Genomic DNA, 20,790 nt, shown 5'->3' with positions numbered 1-20,790 from the left:
TGATCGCTCCTCACTGCCTCCCCCTGCCGGTCTGGTCACCCCCAACTGCCACCCCTGCCGGCCTGGTCACCCCCAACTGCCACCCCTGCCGGCCTGCTCACCCCCAACTGCCACCCCTGCCGGCCTGGTCACCCCCAACTGCCACCCCTGCCGGCCTGCTCACCCCCAACTGCCACCCCTGCTGGCCTGCTCACCCCTCATGGCCCCCCTGCTGGTCTGCTCACTCCTCACAGTGCCCCCTGCCAGCCTGCTCACCCCTCACTGCCCAACCTGCCAGCCTGGTTGCCTGCCAACTGCCCCCTCTGCCTGCCTGGTAGCCCCAAGCAGCCTGCTGTTCTGTGGTTTGGTCGCCCCTCACTAACCCCCCTGCCAGCCTTGTCACCCCATGCAGCCTGCTGTTCAGTCATTACTACAAGGGCATCCTGACCAATTTGCATATTACCGTTTTATTAGTATAGATATGCATTACCTATGGTCACTGACAATAGGGTGGCAAAGGCCTGTGGTGGGGCAGGAACTGGGGAGAAGGGGACAATGGGGGGGGGGGAAGAGGGACATCTGTAATACTCTCAACAATAAATATTTTTTTAAATTATTCTAGAAATATTATATTGGGAAGAATTCTTATAGTGAACTGGTATTTGGAAAAAAGCAGATTACAAAACCACATGTACAGGATGACTTCAATGTTTGTCCAAGAATAAATACATATGTATAGGTAAAAATAAATAAATAAATAATAATAATAAATAAATAAATAAGGAAGAATGAAGGATTACTAGGAAGGCCAGCCTAGAATGACCCAAATTGATTCTAGCATGAAAAATACATGTGTGAAGGAGCAAATTAACTTTACAGTTCCCCAAGTCATCTGAATGATAATATACCTAAACTAGAGGCCCAATGCATGAAATTCATGCAAGGGGCTTGGCCCTCACAGCTCCAGCTACCTCAGCCCTCACAGCTCCGGCTTGGTCTGGAAGGTCGTCCAGACAGTTGTTCTACTGTTCAGTCTAATTAGTATATTAGCTCTTGATAATCTGATTTATAATGCAATTTCATACATTTCAGATTTTTTCAGTCCCTTCCTTCTTCTGTTCTAACCTGCCTACCCCTAGAAATTATCATTGACAGTGTTACCTCACCTGATGGAATCCGGTAAGCGAAATTTTAGATATAAAACAACCCCTATGAACTGCTCTGCCAAGTAAAGGAGTTCATAATTTTTCTCAAGGTTCAAAGGAAGGCACATTGGAACAGCCTGGAGAAAAGAAAAGAAAACAAAACAAACAAAACCCACAGTTAACTGCTTGATGTTTTTGTCAGATTATGCATCCTTTCTCTGATTCCTAGTGTTCTTGTCAAATGTATCCTCTGTGATACACTAAAGTGAATTAAAGACACCTCGGTAATAATAAAGCAATAACCTTTACTTCCTTGTCTAGTCTATCAGTGGAACCTCCAAAAATATGTGTTTTTTTAAATTTTGTTCAATGTGCATGGCTTTATATTTTTGTCTTTAATATTTCCTTTGTAAATCACAGTCCAAAACACAAACATTTTCCTCTGGTAACAAGTGACCCCTTATTTAATTGATACAGGTATCAGACCTTCCATGATTTATGTCTAAAAATAATTTTTATTTGAAGTCAGAAGTAGGTGGGAAAATAAATGTACCAATAAATAGGACCTCATTTATTCACTCATTCATTATTAAGCAAAAATTTTCTGTGCAAGAACTGTGCTATCTAGGTAGCAAAGGGAAGACTGAAAAACCTGGATGGAATAAATAGAAATGAGATTTCATCATAGTCTCCAAGGAAGCTACAAAACAGTGATTTAGAATCATTAAATCTGAAATCAAATACTTTTTTTCCCTAAAAATAAAAATAAACATTAAAATGGAAAGTCTTATAAATGGCTATTTTGGAAGGAATTATGTACATAGCACTGTATTAAATCTAGTTCCAGAAATAACATTTAATTTCCTCTTAGAATTTTAATAAATCTATTCTGAGGTGGATGGTCATGTTTAACTACAACAAATACTTAAATCATAAGAGACTAAGTTATAAAATAGACATTCACACAGCATGGCATTTCAATTAAGTACTGTACTATCAAAGATAGTACATAGGTCAACTATCTTACCTTATCTTCCTTTATCAAGTAGGTAGTATAACACTGAATGTTACATTTTTGGGGTACTTAAGCTTTGTCTTGATGATAAAGAGGTATGTGTGTACATATAATTAAATTATTATTAAGGATTTTTGTCTCTTTACTGTTTACCTCATTATCATATAAATTTCACTTTCACTTGAAAAAAGTAAAGGAGATACAATAATTGGACTAAGGATCATTAACACATGATCCTTATTTAAAAAATACAGCTTCAGAGGTTGATCCATTCATTTCAATAAAGGAAAAACTAGAATCTACCCACAACATTCAATTTCTGGGTCAATTATGTGTTAAATCCGAGTAACTAAAAGCAAATTTAAGAGTTACAGATTAACAAAATTAAACTCTCTGAATTTTGATATACATACGTCCCACTAAATCTTCTAGTCTGACAACGTTTCCACCCTAGATTTTATGACAACTCTTGAAAGTACTAACATGCCTAAGTCCTGATCAAAGTGGTCAGAATGGTGAATAAAGAAAAGTGGACACTGAGAAATGTTTTCACTAAAGTTTCTATGGAAGATTCTTTTTCTCACGAAGACCAGTATAAACCTCAGCTTTCCTTAAGTTTCTTAAATAAGCATATATTTTGTAAATGTACATGCTGTACTCTCTGAATTGTGACCCTGCAGCTTTTATTTTTACCCAGCCACTAATTATTCCCAATTGTTTACAACTTTACATATCCATAATTAGTAAATAGATTGCGACACATAGCCTAGATGGAACTACAGAAATTATGGTAGAACATCTGTATTTTCCTGACTTATCTCAGCTCTGTGGAAATAAGTACCTGGATCTCTTCTTTTAGAAAAGAGATGGTAAGTTTAGCATTGCAAAATGTTACCTCACAACTCTTCTGATCTTGGGCAAGTTTGAATCCTTTCTTCCCATCACAGTAACAAGAATAACCTCCAGGGTAATTGACACAAAGTTGAGCACACATGTTCTCAGAGCATTCATCCACATCTAGAGTAAAAGAGAACATAAATCTTAACATTTCCTAAATGCTCAACTCATCAGAAGAAGAAGTATTCTGATTTTAATTTGCGATATCAATGACAATAATGAAAGAAATTTCTGACATCAAATTACATTTAAATACTTGGCATGAAAATTTAAATGAGTCACAAGTTTAATTTCTTTTTATTTACACACTGGAAACAATAAATTTAATATTTAAATTTTATTAATTAGTACTTAACAAAAATATAGCAAGTATACTGATTTTCTGATTTTGAATTTGAAGGCAAAAAGACCGAGAGTCTCAAGTTAGTTGGCATTTCTGATTATATAATTCCATTGATATTACCTCCCTATTCTTTGCATTGAAGAAAAAGAGGGGAATGTAGAAGGGAGGAGAGGGGAAAGGAAGATGGGAAAATAGGGATGAAAAGATCCCTTTTAATTGAAGGTCAATCTAATTGAGAAATAAATGATAATATAAAAAACATTTGACTTTTCAGAATGCAATAGTGGCAATAAATTTAAGGGCATACCTTTATTTCTTCTTAACTTATATTTATTAACAGCTCACTGTGCTATATTACCTCCCACATTGTAAAATCTTGTATGTTGATCCTTGTCCCCACTCCATATTTTGAGAAAGTCATTCTTGAAAAGTTGTAACAATATGCTTCAGCTAAAGCCCACTACTAAGATCCAGAGCTACTAACTTTCGGACCTTTTCGATGAATGACCCAATGATATCTTGAAAATTCCCAAATTCATAAATGCTATTATAGCACAAAATGGTTTAAAACAAAACCCCAATATTAGTGATTCCTCAATACCATTAAAATGTTATATGATTAAAGTAATAAAATATTATATATCATATAAATCTGTTATTTTATTTTCAATTGTCGTTCATGGAATAAAACTACAATATAGATGATGAAGTTAACTAATTACCATCTACAAATGGTTATGGTTCACTACAGTAATTTCCATCTGGAGTGGTGAGAAAGCAGAAATGATGTATGTGTGTTGGAACGGGTGGGTATCTACAAGAGGTAAGGCCTCAAAATCTCATGAGGAGTATATGTAGCTGAAAAAAACCCTATTCTAAAATTATTATTGATTAGGGATGTTTGTAGAGAGAGGAAGTAGGTTAGAGGTTCAGGGATTGGGAAAGGGTTACAGAGTTCTCGTTGGGGTGGTGCAGTTGCTTTAGAACAGATAATGGCAATGGCTGCATATCTATGTGAAATGTAATTAATGCCACTGAATTGTACACTTAAAAACCATTAAATGACCACATTGTATCTCAAATGTAGTTTGTAAAAATTGCTATTCATTTAATTAGTTTTAGTCATGGTATTAAATTCATTTTGAAACTTCAAAAATTTTAAAGGAGGATGTGCGATAATTTGTATGTATCCATGATTAAAAAAAAAAAAAAAATCCACTAAGACGTCCAAGCCACCTGAGGGACATGTGGCAGCACTGCTGTGGCCAAACGAAGGAGCAGCAAGTCCAAGGGCTCTTCCTCATCCACGGCACTGACCCTACTAATCAGTACTCTCTCCTTTCCAGAACTTAGCTATCATTTGGTGATGATTAAGCTTTTTATCTCTCATATGCATTTAATTATAATAGAACTTTGTCATTTCTTATTTTACAATAAATAAAACTTACGCGCAGAAAATCATTGATAAGCTTGGTATAGAATTGAAGGTTTCTAACCACCCTTGTTGTAAGTAACTCCCACATGATTTTTAAATTTGTCTTTTTTTTTTGTATGTGTGTATTATTCCTTCCAGCTTGAAACTCTTTTTATCTTTGAATATTATTTAAATGATGTGAGAATGTGTTTATTTTGCTTTTATCATACATGGGAGGTCTCTAATCCATATTTAGCTTAGAGGGCCCATTGGAGTACTAACACTAAACCTAAAGACATGTGTCTTGCATATTTTTACTTTGGAAGGAAGCCAATGGGTTATTCAATTGAACAAACTAAGATGTATTTGACCATCTTAGAAAATCTGACTGTTGATGTCAAACAGAACCAATGCTTCTAAATACCAAATCGGGGTTCAAACCCACCCTCTTCACCATCAACAATGACATGACCACAACTCTACCTTCACAGGACTTTGATGTGGGACTGTATCTGTAACCTTCAGCACATTCACATTCAAAGTCCCCTGGGGTGTTCCTGCACACAGCTGTGCCACAAATGCTTGGCTTCACAGAGCATTCATCCACATCTATAAATGAAATCAATATATTAAAAGACATTTTTCCCATACCAAGCTAGCAAAGAACCCTTGATCTGTGTTTCCTGGATCTGGTTTAATATATGAAATAAGATAACAGAGTGGCCTGAGAATAACAAAACATTAAATCTATCATCATATTTTAGTTCACTAAATATTATATCTTTATGCAAGCACAGAGAATTTGATTGATGTTTGCAATGTGTATTTATGTAAATGAAAGACAGGGCTTTAGTTATTGTCTTATCTACCAGGCTACACTATGAAAATAAATGGGATAAACGATTTACCATAATCATTTCTTTTTTAAAAAAATATTTGAAGTTGATTTTTAGAGAGAGAGGGAGAAGGAGATGAAGAAACATCAATGTGAGAGCAAAACATCGGCTGCCTCCTACATGCCCCCTACAGAGGATTGAGCCTGCAACCCAGGCATGTGCCCTGACCAGGAATCAAACAAGCAACCTTTCGTTGAATGGGATGGAACCCAACCAACTGAGCCACACCAGCTAGGGCCACCATATTATTCATATGTATTTCTAAATACATGTTTCTGAAATATGGTCTTAAAAGTATATACACTCTGTAGTATCACAAATATAAAAAACAAATGTGAGATGGCTCATCAGTCTTAGGTTTTTCCCTTGGAAAAACAATAGCTAAACTACATACCATTATTGTTGCCTAAAATATTAAAGAGTGACTCAAATTTAAAGTGATATTGAATAAGGTCTCAAAATATTTATAAAGCTGCAGTTAATCCAATACAAATTTTAATGCTAAATTAATATTCTTGAAATTTCAAATGTGTTTATTACATTACATAGTAGAGTAGGAGACAAAGTATTGACTGCAATTAGTTACTAGATAAGAACCTGTAAAAACAAAGAAAAAAAAGTGATAGAAATAATTCAATGGAGATCTAATTATAAGTGAACTTTTCTCATTTGTTCTTTCTGAAGGCAAGTTTAGAATGAAAAGTTGGGAGTTGCCCTAGCTGGTTTGGCTCAGTGGATAAAGCCTGTGGACTGAAAGGTCCCAGGTTCAATTCCAATTAAGAGCACATGCCCAGGTTGTGGGCTCAATCCCCAGTGGGGGGCGTGCAGAAGGCAGATGATCAATGATTCTCTCTCATCATTGATGTTTCTCTCTCTCTCTCCCTCTCCCTTCCTCTCTGAAATAAATTTAAATATATATATATTTTTAAAGTTGGGGGTTTAACTTTTCCACAGACTAATAACCAACATTTCAGACATTATTCTATTTTAAAAGACATGCACACTGGTCAGCATTGCTCAGTGGTTAGAGCATCGGCCTGTGCACCAGAGGGTCGCAGGTAGATTCCTGGTCAAGGGCATGTACCTGGGTTGCAGGTCTGGTCCCTACTCCCCTACTCTCCCATTAGGGCACATACGGGAGGCAACCAATGTTTCTCTCTCATCTCTCTCTCTCCCCCTTCCACTCTCTCTAAAAATCAGGAAAAAATATCCTCACTTCTGGGGTGAGGATAAAAAAAAATAATAATAATAAAATGACACGCACAAAAATAATAGAATCAATCCCTGTGGTGAGGGAATTTCCCTGTATCTTGACTCTATAAGTGTCAGTATCCTGGGTGTGATAATGTACTATAGTTTTGTAAAATGTTACAATTAGGGAAAACTGGGCAAAGGTTCATGGGATCTCTTTTTATTGTTTCTTACAACAGCATGTGAATCTATATTGCTTCAAAATAAAATATTTAATATTTTTAAAAGAAATTAAAAACATATGCCTAAATTATTTGGTCTAAGAAATATTGCAAGGAATTATTTAAATCATATGAGTTCAGGTTATAGCTCATTGATTTTATGACTCTACACTGACATCTAATGACTGATGAAAAGTTTTATTCTTGAATTTTTTAGACATTTCCTGGCAACTTGATCCAAGCATATCCACGTGTTGACAAAGGCCTTATTGTAATAGTTGTATACACATTCTTCTCAGAGTTCTGTACTCTTTTAATTAGATATCATGGATAAAAAGCTATGCAAATGAAGTACACAAGACCATATGTTCTGGTCTTATTTATGAGTACTTTTTGTGGTAATTTACATGAACATGTATAACTTCAGAATATAAGGATTAAATACTTTTTAATTAAAAATATGTCACAAATTCTTTAGAAGAACAGACTAAGTTTTTTAATGTAGTAGTATGAATGGGTACTATTTGTTTATGGCATGCATATGGTATCTTGCATTATGATGGTTTTCTATAACTGATGTTCTAATGATATTGGTATTCTAAATGTTTAACCTCAAATAGACTTTCATATAGGCAAACAAGAAAGATATATGATTACAAACTAGACATATGTTTAGAAGAAATTGTTAGTTCATACACTTCACTTTAGTCATTGAACTGCACTTTAAATAATATTATAGTAAACTATACTCCACCAAACACTACAGTGCCTTGAGGGGCAGACCTTCCCTTGACTATGAATTCAATTTGGTATATTTACCAAAGCAGATATGAATGGAGAAAACTTTACATTTTAATTTACTAATTTATTTTTTACCTTGTAGCAAGAAGAGACAGAGGAGGTGGAGGAGTAGTAAAGAAAGAGAGGGAGGGAGAAAGAGGGAAAGAGGGAGGGAGGAAGGGAGGGAGGGAGGGAGGGGAAGAAAGAAAAACTTCTAGTTTCTTAAGGCAAAATTGAACTTCAGGCTGGAAATTTTCATTTTTAGTCATCTACATACCAACCAATTATACTTGAAGATTTAGTTACAGCAGTTAAAGTAGTCTAATGGAAAAGACATGCAGAGGTAAAAAAGTCAAAACTCGGGGAACAGAGAAGCATAAAGAAAACAAGAAATATACTAGTAAAATGACTGTTATAATGCTAAATTGACAGGAATCATTAAAGTCTGAGATTTAAAAAAAAAAAAAGACTAATGAAAAATGATGTGCTCCTAGATGTAGAATAAAGAAAGAAGGTCAGTTCCTCACTTTCCCCAAATTTCCAACAGGAAATTAGGTGCAAGATGAAGGGTTTATACTAGAAATTAGAGAGGTATTTCTGACAAGGAAACATAAAATACAACAAAAAACGTTACTAAAGATTGTGTTGGATTTTTTCTATAGTTGTTTATCTCACTGGAATAAAGGAAATAATATAGTGTCTGAAAAAGAAAGTATAAACAATTTTGCAAGCACTGTAGTGTGCAAGGACTTGCAGGAAATTTCACTTTATCACCATATAATAAAATTATGTTTTCTTTTTTTTTAATCCTCATTTGAAGATATGTTTTATTTTGAGAGAGAGAGGGAGAGAGAGAAAGAGAGAGAGAAAGAGAGAGAAAGAGAGAGATGCAAGAGAGAGAAACAAGGATCAGTTGCTTCTCGTACTTGCCCTGATAGGAGATCGAACCCAGAATCGTTTGCTGTACAAGACAATGCTCCTACCAACTGAACCACCTGACCAGGGCATAATTAAATTACTTTTAAAATGTGATCACCTGTGTGCACACATACATATGCAATAAGAAAATATTCTACAAATATTAAATACAATAAGAAAACAATAAATGTCCTATAAAAAAATTAAAAGGCGGTCCCATAATATCAGAAGGCTTCAAAGTGCATAGTAACGTATATTTACTATAACAGCTTATAACCAGAGTTTTCCAAGAATTTCCTGGGGAAATTTCTCTAATTGAATTTTGCTCTCACATGGTAAATATCTTCTTATTCTACCTTCTTGCTCTTACCTCTGCAGTCCTTTTTATTTGAAAGCAGAACAAAACCACTTTTACAAGAACATTGGTAACTTCCAGGTGTGTTGTCACAAATCTGACTGCAGCCTCCATTTATGTTTGAGGGATTTTTGCATTCATTTATGTCTAAAAACCAGAAAATAAATTATTTTTAAAGTGATAAATCTTTCAGAAAATTTCTCAGGGGGTTGATCCAGATAAGCCAAATGGGTATTTTATACATACCGAATTCACACTTCTCTCCTTGCCAACCCGATTTACACGTGCAAGTGAATTTAGCCTGGCCATCTTTGCAGCTCAGATATCCGTCTTCATTGCATGGCAGAGGGTTGCACTGGTCTGGAATGGCTAAAGGAAGTAGACATCTAGTTAATTTTTACCACATGCCATAGTAAATAAAATGATATACCTTTTGATAGAAATCTGGGCATGAAGCCTATAATAAACAAACAAAAAATTGTAAATCCTTCTTTCAAATAATACTTTTTCATAAAATAGTGAGTCCATTAGAAAAACTTTTTATTTTGCAAAAGGAAACTACTCTTATATTTGCAAATATATACAGTATTTTATTACTGTAATTTAGATATTTTTTCATATATATTGCCATACTTGACCATTAAAACAGTTCTTTGAGATATACAGGACACATAAAACTACTCTCAATATTAATAGAAAAAAAATTGAGGTTCCAATTTAGGCTAAAATGGAGTAACAGAGACCAGATTTATCCTCCTGCCTTAAATAAATAGAACTCTGGTCAAAATACATGAAATAATGGTTTTCAGACATTAAAAAAAAAAAGGTAGCAGAGTACAGTGATCCTTAGGGGAAAGAATTTTCTTCATAAAATGTCAGAACACTTTATCACCATCTTAAATGACATGCCCATTTGTTTCTTTAGTCATTTGTGGTTTTTCTCTCTCCTCAAGAGACACTGCAGGGTCCCTAGGTTCCTACACATTTCCACGCCTGCTTCTCCAGCCTTCATAGTCAACTCTGCGAGTTCCTTCCAGACTTCCCAAACAGTCCCCTCTGCTTAGGTTAGCTAGAGGAAAATTCTGTTTCTTGCAAAGAAAAACATTTTAAACCTAGCTGAAACTTAATTACCACATTTTTTAAATGTCCTCATAAGTTCATCAAGTAGTTTTTTTAAATAGTAATAAATTAGGAATTAAAATAATAGCAAGACCAATCAGAAATTGTTATCAAATTACTTTCCTGTCCTTTGGTAAATTAAAAAAGAGATAAAGTGTGAATTAAATATATGTGTTCAAATAGTTTCATAATTATGTAATTATAACTAACTTTATATTAGAGAAAATGCAAGTAAATATCTAGATATTGCCAATGCTGCATGTAAAATATTCACTGGACAAACATTCCAATCTTGCATTTTCAACTTCTTGCAATTTCACCTTTTTCTCTCTGACTCTCAGGAAACTGGTAAATCAGAGATAGATAATGTACCAGAATTATCACTAGACTCTATGTGAACTTCAGAGGGAGAGGGCTAATTTGGGATCATAACATTTTCCACATTTATGTTATTGATGCCAATAGTTAGAAGAATAACGTGGCTCAATTTCGATCTATTAATCAACTGTCACATTTGGTCATACTACATGATTATGCAATGACAGTCAAAATAAAGCTGTTGGGAATAAAATTCTGAAATCTATGACCTAAAGCTTAGTAAACAAGGCAGACAGTTCAAAAATTCATTTTTAATAAAGCAGTAGCATTTACATATGACAAGCATTCTTTCAAATGCATTTTGAGCAAACCTCCTTGTTGGGCATAACCTTCAAGGATTCATTTGTTAATTTTTAAACATATTTACATGGGTGTACTTTTTGCAGGTTTTTGTTTGGTTTTGTTTTTAAATTGATTGTAGAGGTAACTTACCATTGACACAGCTCCTTAAGTCAGAGTAAGCATTAGTTGACTGACGTACAGCAGTGAATAATCCAGCTCGGAAGGAGCCAAGACAACCTGGAAATACAAACAAATGTAATCTTTTTAGAGTGGGCATGCTCACATGATCTGAAATCATGGTTGAAATTATGCAAAGAGGCACAATGTTTATATTCCTGTGGACTTACAGATTCAGCATTCAAAGCAAGATTGCAAAAATACAGATTCATGAAAAATCTGTACGTATAAAAGCCTAAGCGACCATTCTATCACTTGACCAGTAGCTGTGATGCGCAATGACCACCAGGGGGCAGATGCTCAACACACAGGCATGGAAACATGGAACAGACTGAGGAATCTCAGAAAGAAGGTTAGGAGCAGGAAGGGTAGGAAGAGATTAACCAGAGATATTATATGCATACTAGAGGCCTGGTGCATGGATTTGTGCACTGGTGGGGTACCTCGGCCTGGCCTGCAGGGACTGGGCTGAAACCAGCAGTCCAATATCCCCTGAGGGGTCCTGAATTGTGAGAAGGCACAGGCCAGGCCTAAGTGCCCCCCAGTGCACAAATCCGTGCACCAGGCCTCTAGTAGGTTTATGAAAGCTTCTCTTTGGAAAAGAACCTTAACACCAGAAGTGAAAAGGTTCTTGGATTTGCAAAGAGATTTACTGTCACACAAAAAAAACTCTAACTCTATAGCGAAGACCTATACAGTTATCCTCAAATCTGTAGATCAGAGACTGATTTAGAAAGTGTCTGTAATTAAGTCAATAGAATTAGTGTTTCTGGTTGCTGTAAACAACTTCCAATTCTTCCAATCCTATCTAATAATAGACAAATATGCAAATTGACCATACCTCCGACACACCCACAAGCCATGCCCACAAGCCACGCCCACCATCCAATCAGAGCGAGTATGCAAATTAACCCAAACCAAGATGGCTACAGCCACAGAGAGCAAGGTTTCCTAGGTAACAAAGGAAGCCAAGCTTTCTGCCTGCCCTGGCCAGGCCTAAGCCTCCACTCAAGCTACAAAGTTTCAATTATAGAAGGTAAACAAATTCAAACAAATGGCGGCAGAATGGAGCTTGAGAGAGCAGGCCAGGGTTGCCACCGGCAACAGGGGAAGCAAAGCTTTCCGCACACTGTGGCTGGGCCCACCCGCTTAAGGCAACAAAGTTTCAATTATAACCCCAACACAAATGGCTGCCAGCCGCTCGGAGGGAGCCCCAGGCTTGGCTCCGCTCCAGGCTACAAAGTTTCAATTGTAGAAGGAAAATAAATTCCAGATACCAGGGCCTCCACTTGGGTTGCCAGGGGGCATGGCCGGCCTGCAAACCACCACAGGCCCCTCGCTCAGGCCGCCCCACACCCCAAGGGAACCCCCACCTGATCCGGGATGCCCTTCAGGGCAAACCAGCTGGCCCCCACCCCTGTACCAGGCCTCTATCCTATCTAATAAAAGAGTACTATGCAGATTGATCATCACTGCAACACACAATATAGCTGCCCCATGTGGTCAAAGATCCTGCCCCCATGTGGACACAAGATGGCCACCACAAGATGGCCAGCAGGAGAGGGCAGTTGGGAGGCACCCGGCCTGTAAGGGAGGGCAGTTGAGAGGGACCAAGCCTGCAAGGAGGGCAGTTGGAGGTGATCAACCCTGCAGGAGAGGGCAGTTAGGGGTGACCAGGCCGACAGAGGAGGGAAGTTAGGGGCAAACAGGCTGGCATCAGAGTGGTTAGGGGGTGATCAGGCTGGCAGGCAGAAGCGGTTAGGGGCAATCAGGAAGGCAGGCAGGCAAGCAGTTGGGAGCCAGCAGTCCTGGATTGTGAGAGGGATGTCCGATGCAGTGGGACATCCCTCAAGGGGTCCCATATTGGAGAGGGTATAGGCTGGGCTGAGGGACAACCCTCCTCGGTGTACGAATTTCATGCACCAGGCCTCTAGTGTTGCATAGAGACTAACATAATAATATCTGCATAATGCCTCAATAGTACAAAGCAAAGCAAGTTTACTGCACTCATTTTGTTCCTCACCACAACTCTGTGAAATTACATATGGCAATCTGGCATAAATAACAGCTGAAAAAATAGAGATAAAATACTTACAGTCTTTAAAGTAACTAGGGGTCACTTAGTGCCAACAACATGTTCTTTAATAGCCACTGGAAACAACAGTATATCACTTCATTGTGCAGATAGTCATCAACTGACTAAAAAGGTGGATTTGATTATCTTTTGCTGAAAAACAAGCCCTAAAATTGGTAGTTTAAAATAATTATTCTACTTTAGTCATGAATTTGTGGGTCAAATATTTAGAAAGTGTTGGGTTGGGTTGTTTGTCTCTGCTGCACATACTGGAGGATCCACCTCCAAGACAGCTTTTCATTCACATGTCTGACAGCTCAGGCTCCTGGGCATCGCTCTCTCCATATGGCATATCATGCTGCAGGGCTGCTCCATGTGCTTGAGTTTCTCTTGGCATGCTGGTTCTAACATGGCACTTTCAGGGTAGCTAGCTTGCAAGAGGAAAAGGTGGAGGTTGCCAGCCAACTAGGAGGCATGTTATCACTCCCACCATTCTATTGATGGAAGTAGTCCCAGGTCCACACTGATTCAAGGGGGAGAGGTGGCAAGCATGGACTCCATGTAGTGAATGGGAAGCGGCAAGAGGGTATTGCAGAAGAGTATGTGTGATGGGAGATATTTCTGTAGCTATTTGTGGAAGGTACAATGTATAACAGACTGATTTAAAGGCTCCATTTGAAGTCAATGTGTACATTAGTATCTTACTGCTGCTGTGACAAATTACCATAATCTTAGTGCTCAAATCAACGTAAGTTTATTCTCTTACAGCTATAGGAATCAGAAGTCTAAAATTAGAGTCTCAACAGGGCTGTATCCCTTCTGGAGACTTCAAGGGAGAATCTATTTCCTTGCCTTTTTCAGATCCTAGACGCCACCTGCCTCTTATAGCTTCTAGGCCTATCCTCACACCACTACCAACTTTTGCTTCATTGTTATATAACCTACTGCCTACTCTGATCTCCTGCCTCCCTTGTATAAGGACGCTGACAATTACACTGGGCCCACCCAGATAATCCAGGATAATGTCACTATCTCAAGATCCTCAATTTAATTTTCAAAGTCTGTTTTGCCATATAAAGTAACATTTACAGGTTCTAAGGATTAGGACATGAACCATTTGGGAGACATCATTATTCAGCCTACAGTGATGGGCTGGAATATTTCCCCACAGAAATAACACCTTACAGCATAATGGTCTTTCTGCAGGCCAAATGAGACCTAAGCAGCTTTAGGACTTTATTCTTTCTCCAGATTCATTTGTCCCTCCTTCTCAATCACCCAATCCCAGAATTAACTACTTAGATATTGCATTAGGATTCCTCCTTTGTGAGAAAGCCACCTTTTGCACCGCTGGCAGTAAATAACAGCCAAAATTTGAAAGCCCCTAGGTTAGAGGTCCATGTGAAATGTTTCATATGGTGAGTAGGACTCTAGGCTAGATGACAAAGTAGACTTAACCCATAATGCACTTTATATACAAGTCTATATCCATATGCGTGATAACGTTTTTGTGGAAACCTGCATTGAGAATTACAGTGTTGAGAGCCAGCTGCATGACTATTCCAGAGCATTGTAATATAGAGCCCTCACCTTCCACTTCTCGTTCTCATTGCACACCAGGAATAGGGGAACCCAGAGAGAATGAGTAGAAAGTTGAGAGTTAGAGAAAGACTGTCCCAGTTTTTATAACTTAAAGCAGAAGTTCTTTTAAGAAATGGGATTAGAAACAGAAATTTGTTCCCTGGCTTGTTTGACTCAGTGGATAGAGCATCGGCCTAGGGACTGAAAAGTCCCGGGTTCGATTCTAGACAAGGGCATGTTCCTCGGTTGCAGGAGGCAACCAATCGATGTGTCTCTCGCACATCAGTGTTTCTCTCTCCCTCTCTCTTCCACTCAAAAAGTCAATGGAAAAATATCCTTGGGGGAGGCAAATCTAAGAAAAAAAGCACTTTCAGAAATCTTGGTCTAGACTATGACAATTCCTACACACCCCCTCTATTTACCTTTTTCCTCATTAATATTATTAGGGACAAAATTATTTGATTCTCTTTTACCACCTGTTGTAGGCACCACTGAACTACCTGTCTGAATTGGTCAATTTAAAAAAATAGTTAACACTGCCAGTGCCAAAAGATTTTTTGGGATTGTAATGGAGCCAGAGTCTTGCAAATTTTTCTTCTCTTTGAGAAACTACATTTGCATCCCCCTGTCTTTAAATCACAGAAGATACCATCACATAAAAATCTAAGTGCTTGCTTGTAAGTGGAAGACTGTTATTCATACTCCCCTCTTGATGATACATTACTATTATTTGTCTTTAAAAAGCCTGTTGCTTGCAGCTTTTTATCTCCATTTCCATCCCCAATCACCCCTTTTGCAGTCATTCTAATTAACATGCATTTTTTATTTGTACGTATTCTTATAAAATATAGATTTACTAGAGGCCCGGTGCACGAAATTCGTGCACTGGGGGTGGGGGTGGGGGTGTGTGCCCCTCAGCCCAATCTGCACCCTCTTCAATCTGGGACCCCTCAGGGGATGTCCAACTTCCAGCAGTCGGACATCCCTCTCACAATCCGGAACCGCTGGCTCCTAACCACTCACCTGCCTGCCTGCGTGATTGTCCCTAACCCCACTGCCTGCCTGCCTGCTCGCCCCTACCTTGATCTCCTGCCAGCCTGATTGCCCCTACCTTGTCCTCCCCTATCAGCCTGATCACCCCAAACTGCCTGTGCCTTGGCCCCCAGTCTGGCCTCCCTCTGGAGGCACCACCCCCATAACCCCAATGCTGCTGCCACTGCAGCTGGTTATGGCTGCCTGAGCCTTGGCCTTTGTAGCCACTGCGGCTTTGTCTGGAAAGATGTCCGGAAGACAACCACTCTAATTAGCATATTATCCTTTTATTAGTATAGATTTGGGGACCATTAAAACCACGCAGAACTTGAAGAAAACACATGGCCCTGGTCAGTTTGGCTTAATGGAGAGAGCATCGGCCTGTGGACTGAAGAGTCCAGGTTTGATTCTGATCAGGGGCACACATGCCTGGGTTTTGGGCTCAATCCCCAGTAGGGGGCCTGTGGGCGGCAGCTGATCAGTGATTCTTTTTTTTTTTTTTTAATATATTTTATTGATTTTTCACAGAGAGGAAGGGAGAGGGATAGAGACCTAGAAACATCGATGAGAGAGAAACATCGACCAGCTGCTTCCTGCACACCCCCCACCAGGATATGTGCCAGCAACCAATGTACATGCCCTTAACCGGAATCGAACCTGGGACCTTCCAGTCCGAAGACCGACGCTCTATCCACTGAGCCAAACCGGTTTCGGCTGATCAGTGATTCTTATCATTGATGTTTCTATCTCTCTCTCTCTCTCCCTTTCTGACATTTTAAAAATATATATTTTTTAAAGAAAACACATGAGCTTCACTTTGGGCTTTGTCATCTTACAATATCCTTTGTGCAGTGTTTTAACTTCCCTCAACTTTCCTTTACCCACCTTTAAAGTGCAATCTATTTTGGGGAAGATGATCAGGAAAGTGATTCCAATGGGTAGAAGTTTTTTTTGGAGGGGATGGGTCATGAAGATATTTAAAAATTGAGCATGGTGATGGTTGTACCACTCTGAATTTACTTTAAAAAACCAGTTCATTGTACACTTTAGGTGACATGTACAGTATATGGATATTTCTCAACAAAGCTGTTCTTTTATTTCTTTTTAAATAAAGACCAGTCTTATAATCAATTGCAGATGTTTACAGAGGCCCCTCAAGATTTGCTCACCATGTCCCAAATCACGGCTGTGATTCCCAGTTGCCTCCAGTCCTGGTGGATCTGGATGGTGTGGTTTGCAAAGGAGAAGGTGGCAAGAGGCTTATGGAATTTCGGCAACCCCATCCCCCCCGGTCTCCTCATAGGGCACCAGGGCCATTCCCACTGTGCCAGCTCTGCTCCCTTTAACCTGTTGGGCAAAAGAATCCTGCGTGCTCTGGCCAGAAAGTGCATTCTTTCTTAGGTGGCCCGGATGCTTTTTTTAAGGTCGTTTTATGGATTCAAAAGAATAAACAGAGATGTGGAAAGCTTTTGTCAAAATCCTTTTACATGGTTCTTCCAGTGTCATGGGAAATGAGATGTGGCTCTGAATTCATCCCAAAGTGTGTCTTTGGGCAAAAGCACCCAGAACGGCACAACTCCTGCAGAATGCCCCACACACTTTGCTGTCAGGACTCAGGGGGGCTTGAGGGTGAGCGAGGCGGCGGTGCCAGCACAGGACCTGGGAGAAGGTAGCGCTTTCTACACTGCCCAGGCCACGTGGACTACAGCAGTACCCGCCCAGGTGGGCAGGGTGTTTCTGCTGTTTTGTTTTGGTCTGGCCTCCACCCCGTCAGCCACAGACCTGTGCCTGCACTGAGACTGAATGCTTTGATGGCCCTACTTTTTGGTGGACAGTGGATGCACTCCCAGAGACTGGCAGTTAGACTCTGGTGGCTTCTGAGTCCCTTGTGGGGAGAGTCCGGCCCTAGGTCAAGAACAGACTCAGGTGTCCTCGGCCAGGAAGCCTCCTTGGGCTAGGGGCCGCCACAGTTTGAAGGCTGGCCATGACCCCAATCCTGGCAGGGGTCTCCTCTGGGGTGCTGGCAGGCCTGGGCTAGGGCTGCGGGAGGTTTAGAGGCTTGTCACGCCCCCGATTCTGGTGGGGATCTCCTCTGGGGGGCTGGCAGGCCTGGGTTAGGGTCACTGGCGGTTTGGAGGCCGGTCACGCCCCCGATCCCGGTGGGGGTCTTCTCTGGGGTGCTGGCAGGCCTAGGCTAATGGCCACCCTGGTTTAGAGACTGGTCACGCCCCCGATCCTGGTGGGGGTCTCCTCTGGGGTGCTGGCAGGCCTGGGCTCTGGCGCCGCAAAGGGAGAGGTTCCTGAATCTGCTTCCCACACACCTAGGCTAGGATACATCTTGTAGGAGGCGGCTTTAATGCCCGGGGTCGGTGACCAGGTCCTCCGGAGCCTCGCTTTCTGGGCTGCAGTCCCACGTCTCCCAGTGCCCCAGCCTCGGATGTGCCCATGCAGTTGCCCCCACCACCAGCCACCTCAGCACAGGCTACAGCAGCTGAAGCCAGCCTCTTGGAAGCCAGGCCACCACACCCACCACCCCTAGTAGCTCTCTGCTGCTTGCTCTCTGTGCCCTGTCCACTGGGGTGGGGGAGTGCTCCCAGCCCAGAGGCCCTCCCTCCCTCCGCAGCCTGGCTTGGGAAGCTGGCCTCATGCTGGGACTACTATGCCAGCATGCCCACTCGGCTACTATGGGTGCGACTCGGGCCCCACGGAGGCCAACCTGCAGAACGTGGACCCCAGCTCTGCATCCGGCTGCTGCAGATGGCCTCGGTGGTCAACTACCACCTGCTCCTTCCACTGGCCCCATTGATCCCTCTCAGCACCAGCCATTTAGGCGAGGGTGGCGATTGCCCAGGGACATCACCCCTGGAGTGGCTGGCTGGGCCCGGCCACGCCCCCCGGGTCGCGATGGGTCCCGGGCCCCCCTGGAGGCTGCTGGCCGTGCCCGGCCACGCCCCCCCGGGTCGCGATGGGTCCCGGGACCCCCGGGAGGCTGCTGGCCGTGCCCGGCCACGCCCCCCCGGGTCGCCATTGAACCTGGGACCCCCGGGAGGCTGCTGGCCGTGCCCGGCCACGCCCCTCTGGGTCGCGATGGGTCCTGGGCCCCCCTGGAGGCTGCAGGCCGTGCCCGGCCACGCCCCCCCGGGTCGCGATGGGTCCCGGGACCCCCGGGAGGCTGCTGGCTGTGCATACCACGCCCCTCTAGGGTTGCCATCACTCACCAGGACCCCCGGAACTAAGAGGATTTGGCGCCGCCATCTTGGTTTTCTCAATGGCCAGTTAGGCCACCGGAGTCCCGCCCCCATCCTCTGGCAGGCCCAATCATGGGCATAGCGGAGGTGCGGTCAATTTGCATGTTTCTCTATTATAATGTAGGATAATTTTGTGTACATGAATTTTCATTTCTATAAAAGGTTGTATATGTATCATGTTTTCTGATATTTCTTCCTGAGCATTATATTTTTATGATCTATCAATGCTATTATATGTAATTTATTGCTCCTAACTACTAAATATTACTCATGGCATGCAATCACCATTTTAAAAATCCTCTCTATCTGCAATACTCAGATTGCTTCCAATTTCCCACCTCTACAAGCAGCACTGCAATGGATATATCTTCATGCATGTCTTATTATTACATGAATAAGAAATGTCTATGGAATAGATTCCAAGGGTTTCTGGAATTGCAGAATCATTAGCTAGGCATGAACTGTGGCTCTCAAGAGGTGCATTCCCACCATCACAGCATAAGAACTTTCATATTCTGGCTTTCTAATTGTTGCCAGAATATATATCTATAATAATAAAAGCGTAATATTCTAATTAGACCAGACGTCCTTCTGGACGACCTTCCAGATGAAGCCGGGGCTGGTAGGGAAGCCTGGGTCCTGGGTGCCAGAGGAAGCCGGTGCCAGCAGCCAGGGAAAGGAAGGCCTACCCTTGCACAAATTTTGTGCATCAGGCCTCTAGTACATATATAAAAGGCAAATATGCAAAGTGTTCCCTCGGGAGTTCGAATGGGAGTTGGACTGGAAGTTCGATTGCTCGCTATAATGTGTGCTGACCATCAGGGAGCAGCACAGAACAAAGGAAGGCCCTGGCCAGCAGCTGGCAGCTGGGGAAGGAAGGCTCCAACTGGCAGCGGGAAGGCCCCGATCAGCCCTGATCACCAGCCAGGCCTAAGGACCCTATCCGTGCATGAATTTCGTGCACCAGGCCTCTAGTAGGTAGTGACATCACAATGTTTTTTCTGATTTCCAGGGAGATGGAGCGTATCTCTTTTTTTTTTAAAATTGGGGTTTCTGCCCTAGCTGGTTTGGCTCAACAGAGCATTGGCCTAGGTTTGATTCCAGTCAAGGGCACAGACCTCGTTTGCAGGCTTAATCTCCAGCCCTCGTCCAGCACATGTGGGAGGCAACCAATTGATGTGTCCCTCACCCTTCCACTCTCTCTAAAAATCAATGGACAAATATCCTCAGGTTAGGATTAACAATAAATAAATAAATAAATATTTTAAAAATAAATAAAAATTTGGGTTTCCTTCTATGAATATTTTATTATTTTGTAACCATTTTTCTTTTGACACTTATCCACTGTTCATGTGGTTTTGCAAAAATTTAAACATTTATAATATCATCTCATTCTCTTCTGGTCTCTTAATCATATCCTTTTTTTCTTTTAAGAGAAGTTCTTAATTTTGTTGTAATCAAATTTACCAATTATTTTGTCTTAGGGTTTGTGCATTTGAGGTGTTTTGTTCCATGCCATTGATCATAAAGATATTCTCATATAGTTTTTGTCTCGTTTCAATCATTTTACTTTATTTTAATATTAGTGTGTATCTTTATTTCACCTATGATCCATCTTTTCATTTGGTGATAGTTAGGAACCCAGATTTATTCTTCTGATTATAGTTAGCCAGTATTCCCAACATGATCTTCTAAACAATTCAAGGTAATATACAGTATCATCTTTATCAAATATTAGGTTCCAT

General features: G+C 40.9%; 1 protein-coding gene across 1 annotated transcript in view; it reads right to left on the bottom strand.

Annotated features, from left to right (window-relative positions):
- PROS1 (protein S) overlaps positions 1–20,790 on the bottom strand; it is a 105,389-nt gene that overhangs the window by 45,070 nt on the left and 39,529 nt on the right. Inside the window, exons 4-9 of the mRNA XM_028131235.2 lie at positions 11,084–11,170; positions 9,401–9,523; positions 9,170–9,301; positions 5,277–5,402; positions 3,035–3,156; positions 1,146–1,261 (exon numbers count right to left, since the gene is read on the bottom strand). Coding sequence (XP_027987036.2) covers positions 1,146–1,261; positions 3,035–3,156; positions 5,277–5,402; positions 9,170–9,301; positions 9,401–9,523; positions 11,084–11,170 — 706 coding nt within the window. The remainder of the gene's footprint in view (positions 1–1,145; positions 1,262–3,034; positions 3,157–5,276; positions 5,403–9,169; positions 9,302–9,400; positions 9,524–11,083; positions 11,171–20,790) is intronic.

The sequence above is a fragment of the Eptesicus fuscus genome, chromosome 3 (assembly GCF_027574615.1).
Source record: "Eptesicus fuscus isolate TK198812 chromosome 3, DD_ASM_mEF_20220401, whole genome shotgun sequence".
Taxonomy (NCBI): Eukaryota; Metazoa; Chordata; class Mammalia; order Chiroptera; family Vespertilionidae; genus Eptesicus; species Eptesicus fuscus.
This window is presented reverse-complemented; position numbering and strand designations above follow the sequence as displayed.